The 11,180-nt window shown below is 40.5% G+C and overlaps 1 protein-coding gene across 1 annotated transcript; it reads left to right on the forward strand.

The window, feature by feature from the left end:
* The first annotated feature begins 9,411 nt into the window (after window positions 1–9,411).
* LOC146471227 (sphingosine 1-phosphate receptor 1-like) lies at window positions 9,412–10,915 on the forward strand. The gene has a single exon (XM_085120916.1). The coding sequence runs from the start codon at window positions 9,596–9,598 to the stop codon at window positions 10,685–10,687; it is 1,092 nt and encodes a 363-aa protein (XP_084977042.1). The 5' UTR covers window positions 9,412–9,595; the 3' UTR covers window positions 10,688–10,915.
* The last annotated feature ends 265 nt before the right edge of the window (window positions 10,916–11,180 follow it).

Raw genomic sequence — 11,180 nt, forward strand, 5'->3', positions numbered from 1 at the left:
AACAACATCGGGCCTAAAATGGAGCCCTGAGGTATTCCGGAGCCGACAGGCAAAGTATCAGAGGTTTCACCCAGTACTGTTACACGTTGGTAGCGACCCATCCTGTATGAGCTAAATCACTGTAAGAGGCTGCCTCCATATCCGAACTCGTGAAACTTTTGCAGCAGGCAGCCGTGGTTCACCTTATCGAAGGCCTTAGTAGGGAGCCCATGTATGTATATATTTGACTGCCTGTTCATTCAATAAAGATGCATGTAACCGAAATTGTCTGCCAATATGATCCATTTAAATGTGTTATTTTAACTCTTTTACATGGGTTAAATGAACTTTTTATTTGTGGTTAAATTAACAATTTATTGTAACCTATTTTTTTAGTTAAATTAACTAACAATAACTAAAAAGAATGGGTTCTCTCAGATGCACCCCGGGTACTTTTTTAAATGGTTGAATTAGCTAATTTTGGATGGTCGCTAACTAAATGAATTACGTTATTTCAACCAAGGATATTGGTTATTCTAACTCTATAAAAATGGTTAAAACTAATATTTTTAGTGGTTAAAACAACATATATATTGAAGTAAAAACAGCTAAACAAATAGGTCAAAATGACTTAATTGGTAGTTATTTTAACTTATTCTTAATTAGTTATTTCAAACCAAAAGAATCCAGTTAATTTAAACTTTTTTAAATTGGTCAAACCAACTAAAAAAAAGGGTTCTCTCAGATGCACTTGGCGACAATTTTAATTGGTTGTTTTAACTAGTCAACTTTTATAGTGCATGTGGTCCAAAACTTCCAAAAGTTTGGAGGTGCATGATTTCCCTCTAATAAATCCATGTTAATAATCTCTTACCACCTCGTACAGTCTATCTTTGAAGTGTTAAATAGAACTGAATCGCTCAACTACTTTGGATATCAGAGACGGTAAGGAGATGGGTCTGTAATTCTCTGTGCACTCGGGTGGCTTCCGTCAGGACATCAAGGGCTTCGAGCACAGATTGGACTTCGCTAACCGTGAGCGTCAATCCCGACATATCCTGAGAAGCTGGTACATTGGCAGCGCTTCCAGATGAAGGGAGGAGGGGGAGGGGGGCGGGAGGGGTTGTCATGGGCGAAAACTGATGCGAACAAGTTGGCTATTTCCTGAGGATTTTCAGCTGAAGATCTTAACGGCGTACGACTACTTGGGTCAGTGGACGTTGGCATCGAGACTCTATCAGGAATTGTATGCGATTTGGAATTCATCTTCAATCCCTGGATATCGACAAAAAACGCTTTGGGTTTGTGTTGAGGTTGAACTCGACGGAACCAAGAAACTCATCACGGCTGTTCCACAGCATGCGCTTAACTCTTTTGGGCAAGTATCGTTTGGAGACAATATGTTAGCCTGCGTAGCAGTCGTTTCCGTTTCCTTCAAGCCAAGCGGGGCAAGCGCGCGAGGGCATTGGGCAAAAAGGAGCAAAAAAGTAGGAGCGGGGTTTCCTTTCCTTCCCCGCCCCTCCCCCCCGCTCCTACTTTTTTGCTCCTTTTTGCCCAATGCCCTCGCGCGCTTGCCCCGCTTGGCTTGAAGGAAACGGAAACGACTGCTACGCAGGCTAACAATATGTCGGTTACATTGACACGGTTCGCCACGCTCATGATTACAAGGTCAAGTATGTTGTTGCCAGGAGTGGGTCTTTTATTGAGTTGTGCATGTCAAGAGGTGGCCGTGAAAGGTTTCAATAAAGGCTAGTTCGTTTACACCCGATGCGCTGTCGATGGAGTCCCAGAAGATGTCTGGCAAATTAAAGTCACCCAAAATTACCATATTGTCGAACTGGTCACAAACTTCATGCAGAAAATTATCGAATAAATCCATCCAATTTGGGTCTTCATTGGGTGGCCATAGCAAAAACAGAATAAAATTCTTTGACCACCAAGCGTAGTAATTTCGGCAAAAGTGATCTCAAGCTGTTGCAGCTCGGCTTCTGATTCAGGTTTAAATTCTTTGACAGCTTTGAAGGTGGTTGTTTTGATTGCGATAAGAACTCCACCACCACCTCGATCAGACCGATCTCTCCTAAATATTGTAAATCCAGAATGCAATGTTTCAGAGTTGCCGATACTTTGGTTCAACCATGTCTCATTGACGCATATAACGTCAGAGTTTTTCGGCATACACCAGGTCCTGGAAGCGATGGAGGTTACACACGGATTGCCAGTTTGTTATGCTGTCTTTGTGATAACTTTTTAAGCTTCTGGCATTCATCACGAGGTAACTGATCTACCAGCAGTCAATGTGGAAACCGGTCCAGGGTTAGGATTGATGTCACCAGACATCAAGAAGCGAAAGGTAGCATCTGAGTTGTTGTAGTAACAAACGTGGCACATTTTCATTACATGTCACAGTAATAAGTGTTGACTTAAAAGCCAAAAACAGAAAAATAGCGAAGCCTTTCACAGAGCTCTTCGAGTAATGACCTGATTCCCTTAACAATGTCAACAATCCATCGAAGGAGCAATCGTTTTCGGGAAAACGGCAATAAAAATTGTAAGAATGAAATAAGGTAAAAGGAGTCCAAGACTAGCGGTACCTCCAAGATTACAGGTCGTTTGATCACGAGTCATCGTTCTGTCATTATATCGTTTTAGGCCATACGCATGCCCAAACCTCAAAACGCACCACATGGAAGACAAAATGACTACATTGTCATATATATATATATATACATGGCTAAATCTCAGTTTAAGTCAGTAAAGTGGAACTGAGGTGCCAACGAAAGGGATCTGTCTCGTATGGTCTAGGGGCCGACTTTTCTCTCCCTAACTGTCTTGCCGGGGACAAGGTATCGGAAAGCAGCGCGAAACCATCTCCAGCTGGCATAAGCAAACCGCGGGCCGAAATCTCGTGGTGCATCGTCATGGTACAACGCTCCGGCAAAGTGTCCAGAGGTACCGCTGTCGGCTGTATTTATTTCTCTTTTTCAGCCATTTTGATGTTAAGGCTGGCAAGTCGCCCGAAGAGAGAAAAAGAAGCGTTTCATTCATGTCCCTTGTCATGTCCTTGTCAAATTGTCGAAGGGTATTGTGTACTATAGCCTTCAAGCCAATTCTGCACTTTGAACACGTTCCCTTAAAAATATAACTGATCGATAAATATATTTACGCGCAGGAGGGATTTCAACCCTTAGGTGTCCAAGATCAAGGGCCTGTTTCACTGGAAATTCCTCCGCGAATCTGGAGAGATTTTCGGGAAAATGTCAGGGAAATATGAAATGATTACGGGACAGCAGGATTTTAAAACTCGGGAAATTCTAAATCTTTTCTGTGAATGTCACCGAAAAATTGAGAGGATATTCCGAATTTCTGGAAGAGGGTAATTTTATTGGACAAAAATGGAAGCTAACATTTGTCTAAAATTCTTTTGACCAAATTTTACCCATTCCCGTGATTTCGTTGTCTAAAATTCTCAAAAGTAAAAATAAAATAAAAGAAAAATCCGAAATTTTGTGGCTCAGCCTACCCTGCTGCCTTGAAATCCTTACACATAATACTTCCCTGGCTTTTCTTTGATCAACTTTATCCGCCCCATTTAAAGGCAGTTGAATTGTGGGTTGTGTGTTCCCTGAGTTCGTAACGGTTGTAAACTGAGGGCTGATTAATTTTTTACTAATTGTACAAAATAGGTTAAGTTTCCAAAAAATTCCACCTTTTTGGTTCTATTTTCTTTTTATTCACAAGGTGTATTAAGAAAGCCACAGGAAATGTGAATAATAAATGAAATTATAAGTGTAAAGAAGTTGTAAAATAGTGTCCAAAGTGTCAACCAATCTTAAAACGCGGCATTGTTTAAATTATCAAGGACAGACAGAACTGTTTTCAATTACTAACGTAGTGAACCACGCAATTATATTCCGAAATTTACTTAGGATCAGTTCGGGGTCAGCTTGAAAGAAATATAGGATCACTTCGGGTTAGGGATAATTTCAAGGCCAATTTGGGGATCATTTCGGGGGCTGTACAGATCGCATCCTCAACCGATTCTATCTACCTACCTTGGCTACCTACCTATCGAGACTACCAACCCACCTACACCCAGCCAGTCTACCCAGATAACTGCCTGTATACCTACCACGTACACCCACCCACCTACCTGCTACCTAACTACAAAGCAAAAAGGAATGTGTTATGGCAACTCTGAGGTGGGTGTGGGATTTACCTCGTCTTTGTGTTGTTATAACACTTACATTGATAGTGTAATAAGAAAAATACACCATATCAGTGGTGTTAAGTAACCCTCGTAAGCTGAAAACAAAGATGCTCTTACACCAAGCTGGTGCGTTTTTTCACACTGCAACTGTTGAACAAGAACCTCGCAGAGATTTTGCACAAGTGACGTGCAATTTAATTCGTACTAGTCATTCTCGTCCCCAGAGCCCCAACGATTTTTTTTTTTTAACTAATGAACGAGTGGCTCTGGGTCCATCCAAAAATATCTTTTTTTTCATTGGCTGTCGAAAACCTGATGCGCCATAAGGTGAAAAATGCTACGCTTCTGCGCATTTGTCTTTGCTTCCTAATACTGAGCGATACTGAGCAGATCTGAGCAAATAATAATACTGAGCAAGCGCAATGTTAATTTATCACACTGAGCGTGCGCTACCGGATGTCGTGAAATTCACGACATCCGGTAACGCCTGTTACCAGGGCCTACGATCCAACTGCTGGCCAAAAGATGCGCACTGGTCAGCAGCTTTTTGCAATAAGTCATGCGCTTTTGACATTCTCGACTCCAGAGCTCTTCCCTTTTGCGCTTGCCGAGCGGCTCTGGGGTCGAGAATGCCGTTGGAAAAGTAGCACCAAAGCTGTCCTCGATGAGCGATGACTGAGTTTATTTAGGATGAAACCTACAGCTATATTTCGGTTCCTCTCTGTGCAATTTACAATCCACAGCTGGCTGGTCTTTCTACTGCGATCCGCAATACGAAGTAAGTGATTCGTTTCAGATATTTCAGTGGTAATTAATTGAATAACAGAGGCGAAATTCATGCATTGTGTTGTGAAATTATAAACTTACATGTATCTGATATATGTGCTGCTACAACCCAAAAGATTACTGCGAAATATGTTTCTTGCTCGATGAGTAAAAACTCTTTGTTATTGAGTGGTTTTTTTGGTTTGCACGTGGAGCGATCGATGATTGTAATGGCCGTCGATCAAATTACAGTCGGGTGAAGATTTTGAGCTTTTATTACGCCTATTTAGCACCTATTGAAAGTTAAAAATATCATGAAGCCACTACACAAACTTTAGAAAATTAACACATACATTATTATGTATGCATCATTTTGCGACTCTATTCAAGCGCCGTTTTTGGAAGAGGGCTGGTATGACAGTGGCACATGCATAATTAATTAATGTCGGGCGCTGTTACGGAAATCTTTCCCAAACTGCAGAATACCTGGCCACTTCTGACCGTAAAGAATGCGGCAGATAACAATACCCACCCCCTTCCCGGGGAATGCTGCAGTAGTTAAGATCCTGAAGGTTCAAAATGAATTGATCATGACACAGATTTGCGAGTCTGAATATGCATGCAATCAGCTTATGTCATAGCCTGGGTTTATATAAAGACGTAGTTTCGCTGTGCTGCTACTGGTTGCCCAGCGAAACGAGTAGAGTTAAGGTGGCCGAACACAGTTTGCGGGCGCCTTATAGATTCTGTTAGTGATGCTATTAAAGGGCCCTAGTCAGCCACACCTTTGTTTTTGTTTATATGCGAGAGTTTGGCTATTATATTTTATTCGCAGCATGTCGAAATGAACGAAATTACTGTGAAACTACTAAAGATAATGAAACATACTTTCAGGAACACAACTTACAGTAAAGCAATAAGATTTCGCTCCACCATGCAATACCAATAATTTCGATGGCATCGAAAATGATGGAGGCTGACTAGGGTCCTTTAAGCGCGCGCTAGGGTTGTGGTACGCAAATACGGCGGTCGATAAAGTGATCCCTCAATTTCACATGAAATGGATAATAAAGTTAAGTTTTGATCCTAAATAACTAGGTTTTTCTCGTTTCTGAACTCTTTTTCTTTTCTTTCCGAGCAAAAAAGTCATTCGTCAAGACCTTTTGCATGCTTTTTATCTTTGCCATGAAACCCAATTAAAGCCATACATGCGCATTTGACCAAAAAATTGCGACTGATTGTTTTCGTGGAAATGAACTGTTTTCTAAGGAACCGCTCATTAGAATTTCGTGAAATTTGGCATAAAAATAGTTCCCTAAAGGCGTAACTCGCCTACAAAGAGAAACCTAAATCTAACAAAGGGTATCTTCACAAAACATTAAAATGCAAAATCAATATTTACAGGAGATCTCTCTGTTAAAATTACATGAAAATAGTGCAACTGTGTCAGTGTTTTGTGAGTTTTTCTGGATACAAAAAATGGAAAAAATCTAATGAGTACATTTTCTAAAAATAAAGGAAACCTACTATTTATGGACGTTTAATAGTTCGGTGCGTTGCCATGGAAACGGTACTTAGACGTATGAAAATACAGTCTTTCTTAGTTAGTTTTACCCCATACCAATTTTGGGCGTCCAGAAATACATAGTTTCCAAATAACGTTTTCTAACACCTGATCACTAAAAAACTGTATTCGGCTCCCTCAACTGCATATTAATTTCTATCCAGATTTCTTGGGTAGATATTCTGATTGGTTGAAGCAAAGTTGCCTCCCAACCGCACGTGGATCACGTGCGTATGTTGTTGTTGATTAAAGGAAAGGAAATCACTCATCGCTTTGAGTGCTTCCAGTTGTGTTTCATCGACGATACTTCGAATTATATAACGACCGCTTGAAGAAATATACTCCGAAGGAGTTTGCGGTGTTTTAACATGAAATCGAGCATTCGGTGCGGCTAAAAACATAGATTCCATTGAAGCTAATTTACTCTTGCAGTAGCTGTACATTCTATTCATTTCAAAGAAGCGCTTCGATAACGTTGAAACTGTGGCTTTTATGTAAGAATTCCTGTTTGAGTAGCCTTCACTGCCTTTAAAGTGTTGAAAGACACTAGTATTATTATCTGTTAATATTTTTGGTGTTGAAATTGAAGCAAGCTTGCAACTTTTTCTCCAAATTGTCTCATGTGGACCGCAACACATCTTTATTGATTATCAACAAATAAAATGACTTTGAAGCTTGGCAGTGTAATCAGATTCATTTTGCCCGTTAGGTTCATGCTTATCCCCCCCCCCCCCCCACATTTAGTAAGGTAAGTAGAATAATCACATTACTCATTCAAAACGGGAGGGGCTCTCTGTGCTTTCTCTACTATACTACACAAGGATGCGTTGTAGAAAACATGTGCCGTTTTGGAGTAACAGGATACGAAAGGAGAGAAAGAGAGTGGTCCATGTACAGTGAGAAGGGATAGAAATTAATTCTAAGTATCAAAAGGGTTGTAAAATTTTAACATAAATTAGACGGCAAAATTCATCAAAGGGCCCTATGAACCAACTCGTGAATACGAAACGGTCTCGTGCTAGAGAAATAGCCTGCTGAGTAGAACTCCAAGTGCAAGGCTCGATTTCCTATGGACCATAGCAAACAGGCAAGGACGTCGACCCAAGATTAAACAGTGGTTCTGTGGAGTGTTTTGGCTACTGTAAACGAATTCAGTCGAAAGGTTCTTGAGCGCGTTGTCCATGTTGGAGTGCAAGTTAATCCCTGTGGCAAACGATTACTAAGCCCATCTTCACTTGAAATATTTTGCCAAAGGATACCCTTTGGGGTTATTAATTACCTCTCTATTTCGACGATGACGTCGATAGAGTTTATTTACATTCGAGCCAGTGTTACATAGATGAGGTATAAAGTTTACGTCACTGACCACGTGGTGTGGATTAGCAAATCAAATGAGAAGTATAAAGTTTACATTGGAGCCAGTCTTATATGAAGAATAAAGTTGACTTTCGATCCAGTCTTCTAGCCTGGCTCGAATGTAAACTTTATACTTCATATGAAGTTTACACCAAATCGCCCATCACAGCAATAACTCGTTCGTTGTATTCACGAGTTAAAAAGGAAAAATCAAAGAAGCAACCATAAAAAGGCTCCCATCCTCAACCAATGACACCAGAGTAGAAACTGGTAAAGTTCAAGTATCCCAAGTTTTGTCTTGTTTTCTCACTCATTCAAAAGTCCTCTTTTTTGTTACATGAGGTTGCCATGGGAGATTCGCACTTGTGAATGAAATTTAAGTGTTACACGTCTCCAGGAGCCCTTATGAGTGAGCATAACACTTGCAAAGTATGGCTTATTACGTTTTAAACAAATGAAGTTGTTATTATATTGCAGGAAAAGTTAAGAGAAAACAACACTCCAGGTCCATGAAAATTTGCATTTTAAGGGCATACAATTTTAATGCTGTAAGAGTTCACCTTCTCAAAACATTCAAGTATGTTAAGCAACATCTCGTTCGATAATCAGTCTTTCTAAATCTCATTTGTAAACGAAGCAAAATCTGAAACTGCAGCACACTAAGTCACAACTTGTTGTAACACTTTACTAACACACCTGTCTGATAAATCACGGTCTCGCCTGCATAGCGCAAACTTCCTCTCCCCTTTCCATAATGTAGCGTTCCGAGCTTTTCTTGCACACTGTGAATAGTGTAGAGTGTCTTGTATTTAAGCTAAGAATATTTAAATTTGCGGCCCTTTTTTTGTTAAAGAGTTCAATTAGTCAGGAAAATCATCGGCTAACAAATGCAGTGTAAAATTAAGAGCAGGTAGAGATGTTTTTGGCGCTATTTATTGTGATGTAAATATCCTGTAAACGAGGTGTTCGTCATGAATTATACAGCTATTTCAATTAACGTTGTCGGATGAAAGTATAAAGCTATAAGACAAGACCTCAAGATTCTGTGGATTTTTTATGAATAAGTTCATCAAAATCAGCTATGCCTCGTCCGTCCATTGAAGATATACGATGGCGAGCCATTTGGATGAAAGAAATGTTAGGATATCAAATGGATGAGGTGGTAGCCTTTTTGAAGATGTCTTTAAGCTTTAAGCTTTGACCCGATAACATTAAATTGAAATAACTGTATATCAGTCAATGCCAAAATAAAAGAGAGTATTTCTGTCCTTTCTCGTCTTAAATCATTGGATATGATGTACATGTTCCTTTTTGCCCCACGTTTAACTCTTCTTCACTCCTCGAGAACTGATTTGAAAGTCAATATCACTTGTTACTAACAAACCCATCAGGGTGAATAAATGATAGTTTCCTAATTTCTAAAAGAATTGACTAATTTGAATATTTTTAACACGTATTTCCGACACAGAGATCATAGATACGTATTTTCTAAATAACAACGTACTTTTGATGAAACCGTATTCAGTAAAGGTGGCTGACCCCATGGGACTTCCCTTCAGGAGCTTATGTTTTGTTTGTCAAAAATGACACCGGAATATTCGTGCACTGACCTGAATCATTTCCACAAAGCACAGATAAACGGGGCAAGAAAAACTGTAAATTTTGGTGAGGGAACACGAAAAGAATCGGGCGGGAAGAGCATATAAATTCTTCACAGTAAGATGCTGAACTCAACGGCCGTTAGCTTCATCGTTATCTACACACTACAGGCTGTATTTATCGTCGTTGGTAACACTTTCGCAATTTTTGTCTTCTGGACGCATAAACTTCATCAAAAGCGAACTTGTTTTATCCTGATCAACCTGGCAGTCGCTGATTTGCTTGTGGGAATAGCAGAACCCATCGTCTTAACTACCGAGAAAATTCCTAGAATGAGAGCGTTTCGAGGACAAAAAATCCCCCCAAATCCTTCATCAGCACTTCAACTCCTTGGGTCGATTACATCGGTGTTTTTCCTTGCTCTTATTTCTCTGGAACGTGTTTACGCGGTATTATGGCCGCTCCGCCATCGTGTAACAAACACCAGGGTTTACATTTGCAGCATCGTTATCGTCTGGGTAGTTGGGTTATGCGCGGCTGGGATGTCTGTATTATCGATGTATTACCCAAAGGTGAACAAACGATATGTTACTGTCGTTGTCCATACTTTACTTTTTATTTCTCTGTTGGTTATTACCGCCAGTTATCTTAAGATAAGCCGTCGATTACGCTACACACCAGATGGAATTGCAGCCCACAAAATTCGATCCACGGAGACTAATTTACGCGTTTCAAGAACTATATTCATGGTAATTGCTCTGTCGCTTGTCTTTTGGCTGCCGGCTTTTACTGTGTATACAATTGGAGCGTTCTGTCGCCGGTGTTTTACCCGAACCGTTGTATCATCCGTAAACGCCCTTCATCTGGCAAATTCCATGGTCAACCCATTGGTGTACATCTTTAGAATGCCAATATTTAGAAATGCTGTGAGAAAAAAATTCTGCTGCAGACAACGCCAGAATGTTAAGATAAAGTCTGTTCCAGTAGGCAGACTTGGTTTTACTATGAGGTCGGAAAGTTCTTTTACGCTCCACTTGGATCCTACAGTCCTCGCTTCAGACTTGTCAAGCCACCGAAGTACGGACAGCAACGTAAAGATTCGAGAAGATGCTGACGATGATTTTCAGTTGAAGGTTTTCAGTGGAGATAAAGATGAGCATGGCAAGCCAGTACCGTGTCAGCTATTGTCGGTGAGGCATAACGGATGTCAATAGTCACTAGCAAGAACTGAATCTTGTTTAGAATACTCATTGTTAAATAATTGTTTCGTAAACGAAAATATGGTTTTGCTTGCGTGCCGAAGATTTGACTCCCGACGCTACAGGTACATTCTGCCATATCACACAAAATTAGTTATGTGGTGACGTCTAGCTTAAATTCTACGAAAATACGACTGCATCGACATTGTTTGAAAGCAACATTTAACCGTGCGAATTGGAAGAAAGCTAACCCTCGTAGTAGAACTACAACGTTATTAAATTCTCAAAAGAAGCGCATGTGAATGGCAAATAAAAAAGTCGGTGTACGGCTCCAGTACGAATACCCACTGTACTCACTGTGTAAACCCTCCTTCCTTGCGACGCCTGATGTGAGCCGTATACTAGGAAGGAAGGAAGGAAGGGGGTGGGGGAGTGGGGTACACCTCGTAATTTTTGTTGGGGGTGTGTGGTTCGGTTCTCCAAACCCTGACCCCTTTTCAGACCAAAG

The sequence above is a fragment of the Pavona decussata genome, unplaced genomic scaffold (assembly GCF_977016875.1).
Source record: "Pavona decussata unplaced genomic scaffold, jaPavDecu1.1 SCAFFOLD_105, whole genome shotgun sequence".
Classification (NCBI taxonomy): Eukaryota; Metazoa; Cnidaria; class Anthozoa; order Scleractinia; family Agariciidae; genus Pavona; species Pavona decussata.